Source organism: Lepeophtheirus salmonis, chromosome 7, assembly GCF_016086655.4.
Source record: "Lepeophtheirus salmonis chromosome 7, UVic_Lsal_1.4, whole genome shotgun sequence".
In the NCBI taxonomy this organism is placed as follows: domain Eukaryota; kingdom Metazoa; phylum Arthropoda; class Copepoda; order Siphonostomatoida; family Caligidae; genus Lepeophtheirus; species Lepeophtheirus salmonis.
In genome coordinates, this window is record NC_052137.2 from 32834498 (window position 1) to 32857462 (window position 22965).

Sequence of the window (22965 nt, forward strand, 5' to 3'; positions counted from 1 at the left end):
TGTCACTGCTAATACTCCCAATGCAACACAGGGTCATGAATGACACTGATAACTTTATTTTTAACATGTGAGAGCCATCACCTCCAATTTGAGCCAACCAGTGATCATTCTAGACGTCTGTCCACGATCCAGTTAATCTCGTCGCGGAAGAAAAATATTTTTTCTTCACTTAGTTCTATTTGATGTTGTTTTTTTTTACAATATTCTAGGCTGGTGAATTAGATATATATTTTGTAAGCAAGTGGAGTTTGTCGTACTTTTTCTTTTAGTCCTAATTAATAGCTTTAAGATTTGCAAGATTGATGAATGGATCTAATTACATTTTCGGCCAGGATACTGATAAAAATTTGGGATTTAAACAAAATATATCCTTTTATGTCTTTTCACATCCCGGCATGTGGAATTTCCTCACATCCATATTATTATTTCCCTTGATGGCAGGTATCCTTTTGACAGCAAAGCAAGTTCTTAATTGCAGTAGGACAATAACTTGCTCGTATTAATTCAGCCATACTATCTTTTTGGTTATTTTTTTCCCCTTTACACCAATATTTTGTTTTATTGAGAGTACACTTTTATTTTTTCAAATACTTAATCACACATTTCCAAAACAAAAATTATTATTTGCTTCAAGTTAAGTTTTTAATTAGGTTTAAATATAGTCCAGATTTACATTTTTGTTTTTGTATTAAAATGGAACATTAAAATTATATTTGTCTAACAATTTCATATTTGAAAAGCCTGAAAAATGAGATAGAGGTAAATGCCCCATTTTTAAAAGTTCATAAATTCATTATTAATAATACCAATGCATTATTTAGTCAACATATTTCTTGTTGAAAAGCTCACAACTTTTTTCCCCAAAGTTATAACTATAAATAATGAGCTTTTAATGGATAATTAAACTCACTATTGTATATTTTAATCCTTAGGGATAATTAGAAAACATTTTTTTACCTCCTTTAATCTGCATATAATATAATTTGAATAATCGATATAAAGAAAAGCTTTTTAATTAAAAACATATTATATTTTTTGTTAAAAAATCACAAACAAAATATAGAAAAAACAAAAGCTTTTGCTTCACAATGTGGAATATAATTGGATGTAGTTTTGTATGAGTCATTTTTTATTCGGTCCAGGACTACACTCTTCAGTCCTAATTATGGACCGACACAATACTTATTGTACATACCCTAATTGTAAAATCAAATTAATTTGCTTAACGGAAGAATATGAATAATTTACCTTTTTCCAAGCAATGCCTCATTCAATTTCCACTTGATGATTTTAAGACACGAGGACCGTTTATTTGTTAGCGGATAAATATTCAATTATTATGAACTTTGTCTTTGACAAGTCTGTGACACACGTAAATGAACAATAATAGCTTCTTTTTTTTAGAAATGTAAGTAGTTAAAATGTCAGACTAAAAAGGTGCGCGGAAATACATAAATATGTGAAGCTAGTTCCCTCTACAATCTACATACATGGTAGCTTTTCTTCCCACTTTTTCATACCTTCCTTTCTAAGTGTGTATATAGGTATTTAGTTCAAAGTAATAAGACGTTTCAAGACAAATAATGCACATATATAATATAAAAATAAAGTTTTATTCTTTTAAGAGTAAGAATGAATGAAAAAATGATTTTTGTAAAATGTTTTACTATGTATATTAAAAGAGATATTTTATACATTTTATAAGGTTATATTTTATTTTTTTTTCCATATTAGGGATTTATGCTTCTAAACATAACATTTGAACAATAAGAGTTGATAAAATTTGAATAATAAGTCTGAAAACACTTCAGAAGAAAACATTAAATGAAAACCCCACATTCGATATATAATTTAAATTTTTATGAACATGACTTTTCTGAACGTATAGATTATATTGATTATCTGATTATAGAAAGACATCAGATACAAATTAAAAAGTTCATATCCAAATAAACTGTAAATGGTATTGAACTGAAAACAAGTGTTTTGATATCCGTAACCGATTGTACTCTAACTAAGTCATCTCACTCAAAAGAAGTAAAGAATGGTAAAATTTAACTCTTCAGTCATAAAGCATTACTTAGTAAAATTGGAACAAACTTAGATTTCTAAAATCTATTGTGAATAGTGCAAGGAAATTTGAAACTTCCAAATCTTATCAATGGTTCGTGAATCAAGAGAAATATTGCTTAGATCCGAATGGACTATCTATAAGAAGGATTAATATCAACTCCAGATTGTTTCAAAAGTAAATTAGAAGGAAGGGATTTCAATATAATTGGAATTCAAGTTTTAAAATATAGATGTAGAAGAAGGACTGGAAAGTTGGCAATCGACATTGGAGATAACTAGTGACAGATGGGAGACAGTACTTAATTATGATGTTTATACATTAGAAATTACATCATTATTTAGCTTAAATAGTAAGAAAGAATGAAATTCTAGGATTTTACTTATACTTTTGACGATAGAAGTAAGTCCCTCATTCTTCTTCCCGCTAATGTCTATCACTACTCATTTACGGGGGAAAAAAATCACTTTTCTCTTTCTTTTCTCTCATCACAATTCAAATTTACGTAACAAATAAGTAGTTTCTTGGGGCCCTTCCCTGCACATCGTTGCACAAAATTAATAACTGTTATATAATCACAAGCCGTGGGACCTCAAAAAATATCTATTTTCATATTTTAATCACAACTTCGCTCTAATTAACTTCAATTTACAAAAAAATATTCCTCTTTATGATTGATTATGAAAAAATGAAACTTCTTTAAATAGTAATACATAGACAAAAAGGGTTGAAGTGCCTTGCTTTCAAATGTAGGTAGATAGTGTCCCGAACAAAACAGAAAACTAGAACAAGAAAATTCCCTCCTTTACAAAAAAAAAAAAAATAATAATACACTATTAAAATATCAAATTATGACACAAAAGGGCGTAACACATAGAAAAAATTGAAACATGTGGAAATTCAACACCTCTTTTTCAAAAGTTCAAATAACAATTTACAATATAGAGGTGGGCAGAATTATTTATACAAGTTTTCTTTTACTTGTGAATTCTTTACGCGGTTTTTTTTAACAGATTGTTGTGTTTTCTTGTCAGCCAAAAAGTTTATAAGTAATTTTTTTATAGGAAGTTTTGCTCTCAGTTTTCCAAATGAAGGTCCCGGAATAGTAAAGCATAAATGATCCACAATTCTTACTCAGCTGGAAATGCCATAAAGGCTATCATTACCATCACAATGTACAACAAAAAGACGGTGTACAACGTTTTGAAACAGCTGCAAGGTGTTAGGGGCATCAAACTGGCTATGACTAGGTTCATTGAAAAAGTAAGAAAGATTGAACTTTTATGTTATGGCCGCAAGTACATTATGTGGGTCGTCAACATTAAAACAATCTTTTTAAAAAATCAAGAAAAGGAGAAAACATAAATTTCTTATTTTACTTCCTATCACTACATAGTTACAGCCTAATATTTCATAAATATATTTGAGTCAGTTATTGGATTAGTATTGAAATGTGTATAACAAGGAAACTTTAATTTAACTCCTTTCAAATCAAATCTACAAATAGATAATGTATATATTGTGACAATTAATTTGAACTACTTTAGGTACAACTTGAGACACATTTAAATGGTTAACAAAGATAATTTATTAATGCAAATAGACGATAGAAAAATTGAGCTTGAATGATTGGAAGTTGATGGCTCAAAAATATAAATTATCAATGGTAACCTAGAACCGGTTCTTATCGATATTTAATGGTATCTACAACAGCTCAAATGACGTAACTACCAACTTTGTACTTTCAGCTCTTCATTTTAACCTCTATCAAGCAGACAAGATACTTAAAATTTAAAATAAAGTGTGTGTGTCTAGTTTACGTTATAGCTATCATTCATTATTTTCCTTATTTTTATATTTGTCAGTCTTAGCCAGGTATCAAGAATATAAAAACCGATAACAAAAGAGAAAAAATTATTACTAAATCAGTCATAAGAACGATCCCATACAAGGAATAGGGTAGCCAATCCAAAGAAAAGGCGTTAGATTCATCATTGAGTATATGTTACTAGGGTTGCCACATTAAACTGGGATTCAGTGCCTATGATAGCGGTTAGCCTGTCAATGTGCCCTTAAGATTTGTAGTAGTCCTTCTTCTTCTTATTGAAGGAAAGGTTGAGAAATGCAAATAAAATCCCTATAGAACACAGATATTCAAAAATCTACGTGGTCTATAAGGAAATCATTATATAGTTATATATGTAGCATATTATTATCTCAATACATATTAAGTAGGGAACTGTCATTATTGATTTGCGGGCAAATTTGTTTTACATTGAAGGAAAATACTTACAACTATTGTACGCAAGCACTGTTTTTGAGGATATTTGTAAAGGAGGGAAAAGAAAGCTTAAATATATGAGCCATTGAAATACCTTCTAACAACCATGTAATACGGGGGTTCCTAAACTTTCCAGTCTGCGACCCGAAAAGAACGGTGCCAAAAACCTGCGACCCTCAACAACGATGGAGGTTGTTTATAACGTTGTGCACAGAATCCAATTTAATAAAAACGTCGCCAACGCATTAAAAAGGTACTTTCATGACATTTGAGATGCCAAACCATTTGCGAACTGATAAAGGACACAGTATAAGTCTGCTGAATTCAGAAAATTATTGAATAATCTTATATTTAACATGAAATGGAAACTTCAAACTATCATCAATCATGCTGATTGCTGAAGCTGTTGTGAAAGGAAGGAAAGTCCTAATTTTATAAATGATGAATGAATGGAACATTGACAAATTTAACTTTATAATTCTTAAATGGAGCTATAGGCCAATTTGAATTTTTTTTTCAACAGAGGAAGGAAGAAAGATTCACATGAATCTCTATACGAAATGAAGATTGAGGAGATAAATTTTATTGGACTAAATGAATTCCATGAATGCTCGTGATTAATCAATGCTTAAAGTAAGACAATGTGTTCGAATTCGAAATCATATCTAAGTAGAATGGTATGGTCGATTCCATAGGGTAAAATGATCCATTTAATGTTGTCGAAGGAGAAAGTGGATAGATATACTTAAAAAGTTAGAGGCCAATTAAAATTGAAAGTAAAACATATTGAATTCTTGAGGGAGGCATTGCAAAACAAATAGAAGTGGTCCTGAAAACAAAGATTGAACATCGTCAACAGGGTTTTTTACGAATCAAAAAATTAATGACATTTCTCAAAACTTAAATGCATCCCTTGATTTGGTAATTGATAGTCTTAAATTTAGAGCAGTTATTGTGGTAGACTTTCATAAGGTGTTTGATTCCATAGAACACGAACACATTCTTAGTGGTGTTGAAAAATTTCCCCCACAACACTTCTTTAATCCACTTAGAGCCTTGCTATATAATGATTTATCCACTATTAATATCAAGGGTCACTCCAGTGAACCAATCACTCTCAAGAGAAGCTCCAGACAAGGATGCCCTGCGTCACCTTTAATTTTTATAGCGGCATGCAAAGAATGTTGTAGGTCCCTACAAAATAAAATAAGGAGGCCTTGGAATTTCGTTCAACAATAATAACCATTTATTGGATGCGTATGCTGATGATATTACCCTATTTGTTGAAGCAAACTCAGATAGACAAATAATCAGGAAAATTGAAGTTCTTCTGAATGCGTTTGAGAATTACTCAGATAGATCTGGCCTAATAATTAATAAAGATAAGAGTGTTATCCTTGCGATTGGTTCGTGGTATCCAGATAGTTAACTAAAATCAAAGGCTGTCCCATTTGTGACAAAATTGTTGTTTCAGGCCTTGAATGGGAGAAAGACAGCGAAGCACAAGCTAACTGGATGCCACTAAATTCACTAAGTAAAAGAATGAAGAAGTTTTAATATTCTCAGATGGATTAATTTTAACAATATGGACTTGTTTCCCTTAGTGTTATACAAAGCTCGTTCGTTAGTCATCTTGGCTGAAAAAACAATTAAGGAAGAAAATGTGTGGCTTAATCCCTTTCCAATCAGAAATATATCTCCAATCTTATAAGACCAAGGAAATGAATTGGTGGTGCAATAACTTTGTTGTCCATCATAATGTCCTTTGGTATTGAATACCTGTACATGAGTCCAATACAACGATTGACATCATTTACCAGACCAAATCAAAAAAATATTTCTTGCATAATAGATAGGGACTCGGTTTCCTGGAATATCCAGCCTTACGCGATGATGTAATAACAGTTCATAATCTTGATAAAAAACCCTCCTCAGTCTTTGTACGTGGTAAATTTAATTTTCCTTTGAAAAGATACGCAAAATACCACATTCCTCCGTCTCCCTGGCATTTGAAAATGTGTTATGAGCAACAGTTAGGAAGTAGGGTTAATAAGCTTTGCAACTATAATATGAATCGTTTAGACTTACCTAAGCCCTAGCACAAGAAAATTCACGGCTTGTTGCTCCAAATAAATGATGACAAGGGGTTCACAGCACAGCTTCAAATATCGGCAAATCTTATTTCTTACGACGCTCCATGTAAAGGTTGTGCAAGAACTTATAATTCTACCATTCATGCCCTTGTTGATTGTCTTCATGTTCGGATTTTAAAGGAAGACATATCATTGAATGTCAAAGGGGAAGAAAACATTAAATCGAATTTAACAAAAGCGTTGATATTGTTTGGAATATCAAATAGTAGGACTTCCTCTGATAGTATTAAGGCATTGGATTTTGCTTTAGCTAATGCTAAAGCCCTTATTGCAAACAAGTTATGCACCTATCAACCACTGGAAGCTGCAGAATTACGAACAATTTTTATACGGAGTATGGAAGAGAAGAACAAAGATGAAATATTTTAAATTGGTATAAAGCCTTTGGGGTCTACGCATCCCCTTTCTTATTTATCTACCGGCTGGCCTCCACTCCTTTGGTTTTTCTTGGGTCTTTTTCCTTTACGCATATTTAGGAAAAATATGTAAATATATGTATTTCAATTGGTGCATTGAAAAATATAATTAAATTCCTTAAGTGAATAATTGTAATTTTTATTTTTATAAAATTATAAATTATTTGAATTAGATCCGTCAAGTTTTCATGAAATAAACATAATGATAATATATGTATATAAAAAGCCACACCTTATCCTTAATATTTATTTAACAAAATATGTCATGGAATAAAAGCTTAACTTTTTATACAGTACACATAAAAAAGAGAAAACAATTATTCATAAGTAAAGTAGAATTAGTTTTATACAATTTATAACATAATTATTATTTATTGAATTGAATTACAATATTGTTCATTAAGTCTAAATATACTTTTTATTATTAGTATAAGGATACATGTTCAACTAATGTATTTGTTTATATATGAAAGGGGGATAAGGAAGGGTTCAATCATTATATGTAGATACGTATGAATATATGTAAGTAAATAATCAATTGATTTGTGGTAAAATAATTGAACAATTTATTTTCAAAATATGTATGTACATTGTGCGAAGATTAAAGTTGCACATTCTCTCGTAATTACGAAAAAAAACAGTAAATCCGTAATTTATAATATTTTTATTTCAAATAAAAAACCAAGTCATTGAGGGTCAAATATCTTGTATAGCTACAATATTAAAAATAATAATATTTGGAAGGGTAACAATGCCATGTTTGGTTTGATGTAATGTGAGTAAACCAGAAATATTGTTTGCAATATAAGGTAAAAAAATTTAACATTGCTATCAATATCGATTGTCAAAAAAAAAATCCTCTGGAAAAGACAAAAACAGTAATTCTGTGAAGGAAATGTGGATGAACCCGAAGAAAATCCAACAAGTGACTTTGCAAAGGAACTAGAGAAGTCCATTCAGGTAAATTTCACAACTGACTTTGGTGGCTTTCCACGCATTGTCAGAGTTTTAAATTTATATTAAAGGGGTCAATTTGTATTTTTTACATACTAAGAATATAAAATATACATGTTCATTATATAAATCAGCGGATAAGGGGGCCCCACCACCTGACATACCACAAATTCCACATTTACTTCCAAATGTTGCAAAAAGCTACAAAGTTATGAAGAAAAACCTTGCGCAGAAGTATCTGCTAATCAATTTATCCAACCAATGTTGAAAGCAAAAATGCTTGAACACATTAGTGAATCTACGTAATTAATAAATAATAAAACTATTATTTATAAGAGTGTACATATATCTTTGCAATAATTATAAGTTGTAATAACAAAATGACAAAGGTGTTTTGTTTTTTTTTTGTAAATATTTTTCAATACATACATATCTGGTGCGTTACCATAAAAACAATCTTGAACAAAAATCAAGAAAAGAAGATATTCTCAAAATATTTAATTTACTTCAGTTGAGGTATTTATAGGCTATGTATTCTAACATGTGGTACATAACAACATGTGGGATGAGATAATGTATCAAATAATTGTAGCTAATTTTAATAACCTATATTTGGTTGTTAAAAAATATATCAATTTGTCATTCTTCTACTGTGATTATTAATTTAGCAACTTAAGTGCAAATTGCAGTACACCAGGGCCGTCCGCAGGGGGTGAGCTTCAGTCCCCCCCCCGCCCCAGTCAAGGAATTTTTGCTAATATTTGAAATTCAATTTAATTTTTCAAATTATTTTTCCTAAAACTTTAATGTTTGAAACTTTTTTGAACAGCATTGGATTTAAATGAAAAAATTCAAAAATTTAAATTTTTGATACATTTTTGAATTTATTGATTGGATTATTGTAATTTTTTTACAAAAAATTTAATATTTGAAATTTAATTTAATTTTTTGAAATTTTTTTTTCCTATTTTTTTTCCAAAAAATCCTAAATCCATATATATATATATATAATCCTGCGGACACCCTAGTACACCCAAGGGTTTATTAAGAAAAGCTTACAATAATTCGTAGAACAATATAAATGTAATCTACAATATATTTTTATAAATATCTTTTAGCTTGCTTTATTGTTGATAGACCACAAATGTATGCTTGTTCAAAGTAACTTGAAGGCAAAAAAAAAAAAGATATTGATACGAATCCAATAGAAGGAAAAAGTGTCACAGAAAAGAAATGATTTATTAAAAACGTCGTTGCACTTTCATTTTAAGACATTAAACATGGCAAAATATCATTAGTTTTTGTTTTTTTTTCTATATGTAATAGTTACTGAGTGGCATGTGGTATGATAAAACAAATATTATACTTGAACAAATAAATATCAGAATGCAATTAAGCCAAAGGACAGTGACACTCTGGTATTTGAACATCATTGGATTATTAGTTTGCATTTTGCTAGTAACATACCCATTGTTGTTATTGATGTGTTAATTCTCATAAATTTTTGTATATAAATGAGGCAATTCATAGACTGAGGGGCTACTTAAATGATAAGGACTTGCAATCAGAGTCTATATTAGAAATAAGTAACACCATAAGTAAGCTTGCCACTTTATTTTGTGCATTAGAATTAATGGCGTTGAATACTTCTATCCCATATTTTGGTGTGGCTTGTTTTAAATATTATTTAATCGAACATTAGCAAAAAAAAATATTTCCAAGATGGTGCAGATGTACTTAGTTGTATTAATAAAGAAATAAAAGATACACTTTCCTAATTTTGCCCTGCACGTCATACTTTTTTTTTTCTATCCCAGAATTAAAGACAGCAACAGTAGAAAGTCGAAATTCAATCAAGGTCAATCAACATTTCATCAATTACTCTTTTTTTTTTTTTTTTTTTTTTTTTTTTGTAAGTCGGATCGAGTTAGAAAATTTGAAAAAAAATCTTCTTTAATAATAACAAAATATACTAAATTTCAAAGTACAGAGTTGAACAACAAAATGTGTACTTAAGAAGTTGCTTTAGAGGTATGTACTTCAATAATTGTTCAATTATTTAATAATACTCATGTATGAGGACAATCCCAAGTCTCCCAATACGACCCACGTGATGGTCTAAGAATCCACAGAGAAGTTGTCGACAAGTCGATTCATCGATTTGGTGGCATCCTCCTTGATCTTCTTTTCCAAGCTGGACATTATCTCATGATCCTTCTTTAAATTGTGTCCCCTCCCCCTTTTTGCATTCAAGAAGAGTTATTTTACATCATTCTTCATCTTGGCTACGTTATAAACCATACTCTTGGAGCACTTCACAATGTCCATAATACTTTACACTTCAGCAGCACCATCTAGGAGATCTGAGATGCCCTTTCTTTTGGCTTTTAGATAATTTATAATGACGAAATTATGTTTATAGTTGGTTTTTGTAGAAAGGATAGTTGAACCATAATGTCAAAAAATAATTCCTAAATCTTCATACATTAATGAGAAAATTAACATTAATTAACAGTCTACGTTTGGCTCCCCAAAACGGTATATTACAGATAGGGAAAAAAGTATTTTCGTATATTTTTCTTTATTTCAATACTTATAAGAAGTTAAAAAAATATGCAATTTAAGTCACCTATACCCCGTTCTGTTCGATAACTTGCGGCCAACGAGAATCCAACTTCACAATATCCTTCTCATAGAAGCCCTTTTCCCTATAGGCAAAAAACTCAGAAAAATAATTTTCACAGGCCTCTTTTGAGACCGAATTGTACCCCCAAGTTCGTTGGCCATAGACAGGAACAGGTGGTAGTCACTTGTTGCCAGGTCCAAACTGTAGGGTGGATGTATAGAAACTTCCTATCCGAGCTCCCAGAATGTTCGATCTGGTGTTGGCTTGATGATGTATTGTTGTCTCCTATTCACCAATACTGATCGCTTCTGTTCAATCGCCAGCTTCAAACGGTCCAGTTGTTCACAGTAAAGGGTGGAATTGAATGAGAGAGAAAAAATTTGCTCGAACCGCTATTGCGCCACACGAACCGAATGAGTACTGGCCCCGTATGTATGGAAAATTTTCTTGGTAGCTTGTATTTTTTCATATCATGTAGTAAAAATGTAAAATATGGCAAATTTTTTACATTGAGTTTTTGACATTTTTCGGGATCACATTCAAAGACAATTTCCCGGTAAATGGAAAAATTCTAATGAATACCTTAGTTTATTTATATAAAATATGTTACAGTTACTTTAATTATACTCATAGAAATAAAGTTTGCCTTTTTTAAGCTTTTTTAATGAATAATAAAATCAAGTAGCAATTTATTTTTATTTTTGTCATATAAATCTCGTTTTTTTAATCCTAAAAAAATTAATTAAATTACTATTTAGATGTATTTCATATATCTCTATACTACTTGAGCATAAAATTTAATTATAGGGAGTACTGCAAGCTAAAAAAAAACACAAAAAAGATTGCTTATTGAAAAAATGTCCATGGAAAATGAAAAAGCCAACGATTCAATCTCATCAGTATTTTATTCAAAAATGCATTTAGTATTTACTTATTTGTTAAATAAATAAGTTTGTTTTCTCATATAGTTAAAAATATGTATGTGAAATATATATCCTTATAAAATATATGGATATATGGTGCATCAACATAAAAAAAGTAAAAATCCCATTTTTTTACTTGATATACTCATATGACATGGGCCATTTAGTCCCAGGCTCAAGAATAGATAACGCTATTTTTCTTATTAATCTCATTTTTAGTTAGTACATTTTTTAAAAGAGAATTGTCAAAACATCAAGATAATCTGTTCTTTAGTTTGTGAGTAAGGCACAACCTCACAATTACATAAAAAAATATTACAATTAATCTTTAAAAAATTTAAGTACTTTGGTCTTAATCTCTTGAGTGTGTCTGACAAAAACTATTTGATAGCAGCTGTAGAGAAAAAACATTTCGGAAGACAGGGGTGCCTACTAGCACTAAGTAAAGGACAAGTACATTGAATGATATATTGGTAAATTATAGAACAATATTAAACTTTTAAAAAAGTATTAACAAATATTTCTAATACAGTCCAAGATCATTGGACAATATAATATTTCCGATAGAACTCTGCCTCTGACTCAATATTTTTAATAAAAAGTTTTTTTCCCTAACACATTCAATTTTCTTTATACAGTCAAATCCTGATACAAAAACAGTCGAATAAGAGCTCCGATAAAATTTAATTTCAAGAGATAAACCACATGAACGTTCCAAATTACAAAAATATATGCATATAAAATTCTTTTAATTCAAAACTACAAGGTTGATCTTTTGTAGTGGCACACAATTTTTTTTAATGAAAATTTAAACGAGAGGTTTTGTGAGGACTTTTTTTATTTAATATAAACATCTAAAAATAGTGCTTGGCATAACTTTTATTCATTATTTGAGGCCTTATCTCACATTATTGCATCGATACAAGGCCTACATGCCTTACAGATATGTATGCAAATATAATTTATGTATGATATCCACAGTCAATATTGTTGTGATAAAGAAAATCTAGTACTAATTTACTTCCCAAATTGGAATAAAATATTTTGTAAACACAATAAATTAATGTGTAAACAGTCTCAAATTCTATGTTATTTATGTCTGATTTCAAGGAAAATAATACAACATTACCTTACTAACACAAAAATTTATACTGTATTTGTTGTACGCTGTATACATATTTTTGTTTCTTTACTCCTGTATTCTATACGTTGATTGATGTAATTATAATTAAATTCTATGAAGCTTTGAGCAATCCCCAAAATATATTACATAGTTGAGAAGATTTGGCCAACTACCATTTGATTTTAAGACTTTTTCCCCTCTTTCTTTGCAGAGGAGAAGTTGCGAAATAATATTAATGTAGCCACCTGCTAATGAATGTACGTTATCTTAAAATTAATAGAAATATAAGGTTAGACCATCATTTAATCGGGCTTGCTGGAATTTTCAAAATGATGTATCATACCGACTGCTGGGTAAGATAGACTGATTTTGACAAAACACGCAACAAATCCTATTCTATGTCGTCAGTGTTGCTAGAACTTTCATTTTGATGTATTGTACAGACTACTCGGCAACACAGACGGATTTTGACAGAACTGTCAACGAATCATATTCCATGACGTCATTATTGAAAGGTGAGTTGGAAGTCAAATATCAGTCGTACACGAATTATGGCGTTGCCTTGTATTTCTACTAACCTGGCCTTTTTTGAGTTTCTGTTAAATTGTATTTTTCTATAATTGCTCTTCTGAACTGTCCAGAATAACAATTTAGCTCATGCAGAAACTTGGACTTCATAATTTCTTCGTTGAGTGAGTTGGAGTAATGCAAAATTTGGAGAAGATGGGGAAGAAGAACATTAGATAGCTTACTTTGAATATAAATATCGTAGATTGTACAAATAAAAATAGATTTTATATCGCATGGAGTTGAGTGTGCACAAGCAAAAGAATATGTCCTGGTGTTAAGCAATAAAAACCAGTAAGTCCGTTGTTAAATAATAATTTTGGGGAACCATAAAGTAGTGCTATAATCATGACCGACCAAACAAGAACTTTAAGAGATCAATTAAAAAGCAAGATAAAATCCATCTCTACTACTAGACAAAACTGATCCGAAGAATTAAATCATTGAATAAAAAAATATACTCTTAAAGTGTTTTAATAATTCTTAAATGACTTGAAATATGTTAGTGAGAGCATATGGATACAAATTTTCTAAAGTTCATGGATTATTTTTAATAGTAATTTACATGTATAGAGTGCAGAAAATGCATTTATATACCATGGTGCAAAATGCATTCCCTGAATTAAAATATGTTTTTGTCAAAATATTTTAGTACAAAAAGGATGCCTCATTACACAGTAAAGACTATGCAGTCTATTTAATATTTATATTTTGATCACAGTGCTATATTAAAAGGTGTAAATAAAGTGATTTAACGAAAGGAAAAATAATACAATTAAAAGCCCTAAAAATGGATTTTTTTAAATTAGCTTTATCTTTGTGAGCCATGAAAGAAAAGAATGACGTTTGAACAAGGAGTAATAAAATGTTTTTTGTTTCGAAAATGTGTGCCGGACACACTCTCAAACCGATTTCCAATTTGCATTAATTTATCGCAGAGTTTGCGTGATTTTCATTCAATAAAAGTTAATTCAAACAATTTGCACTCAAATATCAACAGAATCTTATAGTCATAACTGGTTGTTCATTCCTTTAAGGAATCATTTGATTTGTTAAGAAATTGGCAATAAAATGCAATTTTCTTGATGAAAATGTATTTTTGCCTTGGTTATATTCTGCCTTTACACATTACAAACTTCAAAGATTGCGTTATAAATAATTGTACTTAGTATTAATTGTAGATATACTTATTTTCGAAGCTAGCGGGTTTGAGTATATTTGGAAATTACTCTATATCTAACTATACAGCTGCCATGAGTTCAGCCTTTTCACTGCATTCAGAAGGTGCATTCTTTTTTCAATTTGCGTATGGCATGAGGCATAAAATGATAGAGTATAGTAAAAAAAACATCTTACATGAGAAAAAAAATATCAGTGCCACCAGGAATCTACTTAACTCTTTTTCAGTGTTATTGTAATTATTTCATGAGCACACTCAAAAGTACAGGGGGAGGACTCGAAGATTAGAATCCTCTTCAAGGCCGTCTAGTTCTCAGTTGCCGCCATTCCAAAGAGCTGACAAAAAACTACTATTTTTTTATTTTTTTCATTTTTTAATCAAAAATGTCCGAGTAATTAGCAAAACGGCAGAGTGTGTGCGATCTCCTCCGCCCAAAAGTCGATCTCCAACAAGAAAATCTTCACAATGGACGCTGTTCTGAACAGGAGAAATGATCACTTCTTGGCTAAATCAAGAGCTGAGGTTAAGGACACATTTCACACAAAACATCCAGCACAGGTCATAGTCCTCGGCGTCATGGCGTCTCATGGGAGCAAGATACCTCCCTACTTCTTCAGGGCCAACGAGAGCAGTCAACAAGGACGTCTACAACAAGGTCATCAGGTACCGTGTCTTGTTCCCCAAGGACAACTATTTTTTTTACCCAAGACGGCGTCCCGGCAAACACGTCCAAGAAGATGCAGCATTTCTGCAGAGAGAACATGGGTGCCTTCTGGACAGCAGACTCCTCACCCGACGTGAATCCCATGGACTTCACCGTTTGATGTGTCTTAGAGGGCAAGACAAACAAGGCTTCTTACCTGAATGTCGATGCTCTGAATGCCGTGATAACGGAGGAGTGGAACAACTTGTCCTCCAACTTCATCAAGGAAAGCTGTGCTTCTGTTCGTCCCCGTATTGAAGCCATCATTCATAATTGAGGGGTATATATTGTATAAAAAGTGTAGGAAATTGTCAAATGACTAACTTTTGTTTTAAAAGTTTGCCATAAAAATATGTAAAAGAGAAAAGACTTTTCAAATTTTCCCATTTTTGAGTGCTCACCCTGTAGTTAACTCTAATTTTGTTCCAAAAACAATTAATGGCCTTAGGTAGCATATATTTACTCTTTATTCAAGAGATTGATTGTGGTGGACACTATAAATAACAGATCTTTTTCGTTCCATTGAATCCTTAATCTTCTCTTTATAATATAGAAAAGGAAAATTTACCAAATGTTAATTACATTTTGGATAAAATAATCTTTTTGTAACTAATGGCTACATCTTTCTAGTCAAGTAGGAAAAGTAGACTTTAATATATGAACACATTGTCTGTTTTATGTTTCAGTTTGACTTTATTGTCAATTTGGAAGGGAAAGAGAGGGAGATAATTCGGATCATTAATCTTAAGTGAGCGTAATTGAACTGTTTTTACTCCTTTCTTTATTTGATGGTTAAGTATTTGTATAATGTACACTAATTATTTAATTAAATAAATTTGAACTTGATAATAAAATAAGCTATATGATCCGTTTGATAAGGTCATAACATAAATATAAAATAATGGAAGAAGGGAAATATTTTTAAAAATGTAAAAAAATAAACAATTCTAAAACATCTTTTGAGATTCTATAAATATTAGTATAGGGGAAATCTTTGAATTAATTGAGTTTGGTGTCTTTAAGTAGAATAGATAATTTTGGACCGAGTTTATGGCGTTCCCATCGTTCATTTTTGACTATTGTCCAGTTTTTGCAGCATTCGCTAATCTATCAAAGCCTCGAAGATCATTCAGGAACTGAATGTTTCTCTCCTAGAAGCAGAAGGAGCTTTTAACAAGATATCTTAAATCCTACAAAGGATCAAATTATTTGTGGATGTCTGTAAAATCTCTTCATGGGATTGTCTAAGAAACATTCCGTATGGTCAATCTTCATTTATAAATGAAAAGAAAAAAACCACAAGGTGTCAGGAAGAAATGAGGGATGATAATAATATCAAAAATGCAAAATCAGAGAATATTATATAATATGAAAATATGCAGGTAAGAATAACGAATAAAATGGTAGAACTTATTGAAACAAAGGAAGTCATCCTTCAATGATTTGGAGGAATCACTTCCTGAAAAAATCGCTCTCGGAACAAATGTTAGTGCTAATACATGAATATAAATTTATGCCTCGAATTACGAGGCAAATTATTGTATGTTTCTAAGACTAGTTATTTCCGCTTTCAATGCAGAGGGAAACAAGTGTTAGCTAGACTTAGGAGTAGCACGTTCATTTACGGTAGTCATTCTTCTAATCAACACATAGTGGTGATTAAAGTTTGAGTAACAAGGCCCTTAATGGTTCTCATATCAGGATTGAGATATTGCTTTCATTATTTGAAGATTTAGAATTTCCCAAACTTATCGGAACAGTTTATGGTTTGACATTTAATACATTGATGGGTCCAAAATTTAATTTTATCATTCTTACGAGACATAATTCTTATTTTTGAGTTTTACTCAAGATCGAGCTAATAGATGATATAAATGAGTAAATTATATCAAAAACATGTAATTTCAAAGATTAAGAAACCACCAGGCGCATAATTGGTTTGTATGAAGAAAAAAAAACTCAACATCAGATTGCCTAAGTTTGCCTTTAGTTCTGCTGTAGGAATACTTTTCATCATAGATTATATCCAGAAAATTTACTATTTATCAAGCAATGACAATGGTGTACGCTGTTCCAATCCCCGAATATTCGAGAAACCATAGAACTTCACGGTACCATGAAGGTAGATTGTCTTTTTATATACTCCAAGTTATCGTCTAATTGCTGGTATGAAAATCGTTGGATTCAAATCCACCCATTTAGTAATTATTTCTTCCAAATGATCCTGGCACTAGTACGATTTCCCCTAGGAGCATATCAAACAATTCCATCCTTCCATTATCCATCCCGGAAATCCTCTTGGATCCCAAAAAAAATTCCAGGACACTTTCCTCCTTTTAAAATCTACATTTGCGTGGAGTAAGTCATGGACTCCTTGTCTTTAATGCTGTTGGTTTAGCATCTTTAAAGTTACTGAAGTGTTTCATACCTTATATAAATGCGCTAGAAAAGATGCTTTGAGGTATGACCAATAACTAAGGCTTTAAATTTACAATCACTTTATTGGCCACACCCTTTCGGAACAATTTTTTTTTTTTTTTTTTCAATATCTAACAAAAAACTCTAAGATTCTAATTATTTTTTAAAAGTCCACTTTGACCCTGCATTCACTTAATAGGCGTTATAGGGAAAATTTCTTGCAGCATTTTGGTCATCCAGTGTGAATTTCTTCAATTGGGATGAAAATTATTTTCGTCATGAACAGATAGCAATTTTTGTAGTTGCTCTACTAAGGCCAGCCCCTTTCACAATAAATCAGAGCTACTCAAACTATAAAATGTACTTCAGGAAAATAGTGTCAAAACTTTAAGTCAAAAATGTCATCGTCTAAACTTGATTTATTTTGATGCAAATTCACATAACAAAGAACAAGTGTAAAATTCGACTTTGAGACAATACTCTTTTCTTTTTTAGAAGAATAAATAATGTCTGGGCATAAAATTATACCTACGCTTGCTGTTGTGTGAACTCCCTTTTAGAATGACTACACATTTAAATAAATAATTTTGAGAAACTTTGCCTTAGACTAGGACGCTCAAGCAATAAATTTACAACATTTTGTTAATTAAAATTGAATAAGCTGATCATTATCATCGAATTGTTACAATTTAATTACGGGCCATTCTTTTTCACAGATAATTTTCGTAATCAAAGGAGTTTTCATTATTTATATTTTTTTCAATATATATTTCTTCAATTAAATAATATGAACAATTAGTATTAATAATTATTTCATTAATCTAAAAAAAATATGTCCATAAAATATTTTTAGAGATTTTATAACCACACTACTCAATAATTCTGTTTAATAGGTGCACAAACCATATACTTGATTATTATAACCTTTTTTAAATCTATGCACTTTATAAAATGGATGGTTATAATCTTCCCCCTTTAATTTATGTCAGTTAAAATCAATCTCTTTAGATAAATATTAATAAAAAATTCATTAACCTGAGGAGGGATGCATTAGTAAATGAAAAAAAGTGCATCCATAAATGTATTCACAAGAACTTATCAATCTCCCATAATCAGGCGTACCATACATAAGTTTTCTATCAATTTCATTAATGTACTTAATTGTACAATGTACTCCTACGTAAATGATATATAGAATCATTTTATTTGAAATGATTCTTTATTCACAATTAAAACATAGGTCAATTCTTTTAATCGTTCAAAATTTTCAATGGCCTCATCCCATCTGCCTACAAAGACGTTCTAATACAAACTCATACTAATGAGAAGTAATTCTATTACGAATGTCACTCTACCGTATGAAATTGTCATTAGACTTCCTTACGACAACATAATCCCGTCTTCTTTTAATCAGGAACTAAAACCTTGTGCACTCTATTGTCTTATGTACATTTTAAATGGTAAAATAAACAACGCAATTTTGTTTCCATATTGAAGATTGTCCTTTTAAGCCTGTAATATCTAATAGATAATGATTAAAATACATTTTAATATCAAAATCATGTCTCTAGCTTCAATATTAAGGAAGTTATGACAAATTTATTATCGAATTTCACTACTGTTTATATTATAACCTACACCAAAATTTTGTAAATAATATGATATTTTAAAAAAACCACTCGACTTTCTTAAACATAAAGATATTTCAATGAAATTGTTAGAAATTACAGATTACAGTATTGTGCAAAAGATATCACTTTTAAATACTTGCAATTACAAAAAAAAAAATAATAAAAATATTAAGACAATTTACTTTCATATTACTCAGCAATACAGATTGAAGGCGCTAATGTCGGGTTGGCATTTTGCATCAATAGATTAGTTGAAAACTTTTAAAGATACAAAATAAATAAACTTTTATTAACGTCTATTATTCTTTTAATTTGATTCATTTTACTTTATTTGGGATTTTGAAGTAAATTTGGATGTGACTCATTTTCCAGCAAATAATGCGTTTGAACGTTAACAACACATAAAAAGCATTATTAAACTGTGTAAAAGACTAATAATTTATCTGCATTCAATATAAAAAGCATCAAATTGATTTTCTCCATTTAAATAATGATAATCCAGTATTTATATGGGGGTCCTCAAACACTTTTAGACTTCCTAGCACGCCTCCTGTAGGTTTTTTTCGCACTGTAATTCGGTATTTTGTAACATATCTTGTATTTGGCTAAAGTGGTCTGGTGCACTTTTCAATTCGTCAAAAAAAAAAAAAAAAATTGGAAAACTTATAGAGCAGGAGGGGGAAGAAGATAAAATCGTCCTATCTCCTGCTTTGTTGAGAAAAATAAATGAAAAAAATGAAAAGAATCCGAAACAATCATTGAATACGAATAATTTAAATATTATTTATCAGAAAATTAGACGTCAATTGTCTTCAAACTTGGTGAAAGATAGGTTTTGTGACTTGAGATTCGTTATGTAAAGTTTCGACTGAACTAAAAACAAAATAAACGGGAACGAGTAAAATGGAGCAACAAAAGAATTCAATTTTGAATCGTCTCCCACGCAGCATGTCCCCATTGACATATCCAAGGAGCTCAGGTACAGCCGTACCACTGTTTATCGTGCCACGGAATTATTGACCGCCCACCATGATTTTGGGAGTTCGGGGAGAACTTTGTTTTCAACTCAAGCCGGAGATTTGTCCATTACACCGCTAAGACCCAGACCTTCCTGAGAGGCAACTTTCCCGACTTTTGGACCTCAACATGCAGACCCCCTCCTCTCCAGATGCAAACCCCTTGGACTACTCTATCTCTACGTGTCTGGAGGAGAGAGTGCGTGGTATTCCTCTGAGAAGTGTCTAGTCTCTCGAGGCTTCCTCCAATTCATTACACTTATTTTATTGTTTTAATCGAGCAAGAACACTAATGTTGTGAATTAAAAATAAAATAGAAAGTTTTTGTCCACTTTTTGGATTTAGTTTTATAAGAAATAGGAAAAATAAGTCTTGTTTCTGATACTTTGAACTTCATTCTAAAATTTACAGTTCTTATTCAGCAAAGAGAAAAACCTTGTTATTCTGTTTAGAAATCATAAATCTGATTGCTTTGTGATAATTTTAGAGTTTCACACTCAACTGTCCAAGCAAAAATTAATATTCCTCCTTCCAGAAAATAGTTCCCACGTGTATAGTTATACAGTTTCAATTCTATTAAAAGGAGAAAACGATATGAAAGACTTTCTCGATAATTTACATTCTGAGGGTGCTCAAATTTCCATTAATGAAAACAATAAAACACATGAACGCACAAAGTTTAATTTTAATTAGATGGTGCTTAAATTTATCAGAGACCTTTTTTAAAAAGAAATCAGAGGTAATCGGTAAAACTAAGCCATGTTTAGAGCCTAATGAGAAATCATACTCTAAAAATGGCATACTAAAATCGTATATCTACTATAATAGTTGTTTTACCCTTGGAAGAAACAACAATGAATAAATAAATTGAATTTTTAAAAAAAAGTACGTTTGACAAGTTTGACCTACGAACTGTTCAGCTGACATACTATAGAAGACTCTTAAATACATATTCTGTCTTTACCTAAGAGTAAATCCTTATACCTTGTAAATTTACTTTGAAAAAGCCACCTACAAATATGACAAGACGCCTATTTCAGATGACTAAGAATTTGCGTAACCATATTGTGGATTTTGGATTAAAAAACCACTGTGGAGTAAGTCCGGGTTGAACTGAAAGATTAAGTATTTACAGCATTGGCACTTATTCCCATGTATGAAATCATTGATGGCTTTCTTGATTTATTGGATGACCATAGTTAACCACAAGATTTATCTCCTATTTAGAAAGTTATATTGGAGCTGAAAGAACACGTTTTGAAAATTTGTCGAACGATCCAACCAACTTTACCAATTTTATTGTGAAACGCCAACAAATGAACTAGAAATGACGATATTAGAACAAATAACAAAATAACCGAACGTATATATTACAGCAAATTAGTTTGCTACAAATATATCAAGCACGAAAAGCAGAATTTTACTTTTTAGTAAGTTATTTTAATATGAAACATTGTATGTCCAAAAACATCAAATTTAACATCGTCAATATTAATACAAGAGCACTAAAAAAGGATGGCTGTGCATATCCCAGCAAATTCGTTGACCAATTAATTACAAATATTAACGAGCTCATACCTTACTGCCCCATGTAACTTCGACTAATTTGGAGAAAGATGTTTCATGGATGAATTAGAGTAAGTACAGTATCATTGATTCAACTCTTCATCTGCTTCACCTAAAATAATTTAAACCTAAAGGAGATCTACAATCAAATGGAAGAGGGCTTATGTTTACAAACCCTAATTTTAACAAACATTCTATTTTCTTAACACTTAATCTAGGAATATATATCGAAATATTATATAAAAAACCAGGAAATGAGCTTGTAAAGAATGTTTGTTAAGATTTGCTGGCTATAAAACGGAAATAAAAATAAAGTAGTGTTGAAGATTACCACTTTTTAATACAAGCCAACTTTGAAAATAAAAAAATAACATATTTGTTGAACATTGAATTGATTTTACGAAGATGTGGAATAGAGACTTCAAAATGTGCAGTTAAAAAGGAAAAACAACAAAGTCAAGCAAGCCAAAGGTTAAGAAAACTCAAAGAAAAAAAATACAGGTTAATATCCTCCAAATTCGAACACATGTTCAATATTGTCAGCTTTCTCTCATATCAATATCAAACATTTTTAGAAGTCGTATATTTCCCAAATTCTCAAAAATAATAGGTACAGTAAATCTCTGAAACATTTTAAAATTGAAACAAAAATCCCTAGAAACAAAGTACTTTCATAGTATAATGTATAATTAATTAATCGATATGTATATTGCATGTATGGATGTGTTTACTGCTTATAATTCGTGAGTTTGTGCAAGACACAAATTATAATGAGACTTAATCGAGAAGGAATTATGTACGTCCTTGCAATTAATAACATGAGACCTTAAGATAGAGCATTGCATGTTTGAGTAAAATAATATCTTAATAGAATTGTGTGAAGTTGCTACTGTGTCATTCGTGATGATTGTATTTAAGATTATTGGATACGAGGAGTAGTAAACGAGATTTTTACATGTAAGTAATAATCTACATACATAAACATAAAACACTCGCTTAAAAGCATAAAAATTGATTGGAAAATGAAAAAAATACATTTTTATTGTCTACAGAGTGCGTAATCACTCGTTACAAGATATCTACAGAGTATGGGCCCAAAAACTCGGAGTAACAATTTATAACAAAATGTGTGATCTCGTTTGCGCGGTTGACAGTGCCGAGAAGGCTGCAGAGACCATTGGTATCGCCATTTAGACTATCAAAAACTCTATTACAGTCACATACAGCCTCTAAAAGAACTGAAACTTCTGCAGCAACAATATAGCTGACTTTTGGGATGCTTACATGTGGCCCTCCTCCAGACCTACCCTAAACCCAGTAGACCTTGCAGTTAAAAG

At 30.8% G+C, this 22965-nt stretch overlaps 1 protein-coding gene across 2 annotated transcripts in view; it reads right to left on the bottom strand.

Annotated features, from left to right (window-relative positions):
• The window catches only part of LOC121121982 (uncharacterized), a 294463-nt gene extending 293077 nt beyond the window's left edge, over window positions 1-1386 (bottom strand). For both annotated transcript variants that reach the window (XM_071890051.1, XM_071890047.1), the window contains exon 1: window positions 1249-1386. In XM_071890051.1, the coding sequence (XP_071746152.1) occupies window positions 1249-1270 (22 nt within the window). In that variant the 5' untranslated portion in view covers window positions 1271-1386. The remainder of the gene's footprint in view (window positions 1-1248) is intronic.
• Between the last annotated feature and the right edge of the window lie 21579 nt (window positions 1387-22965).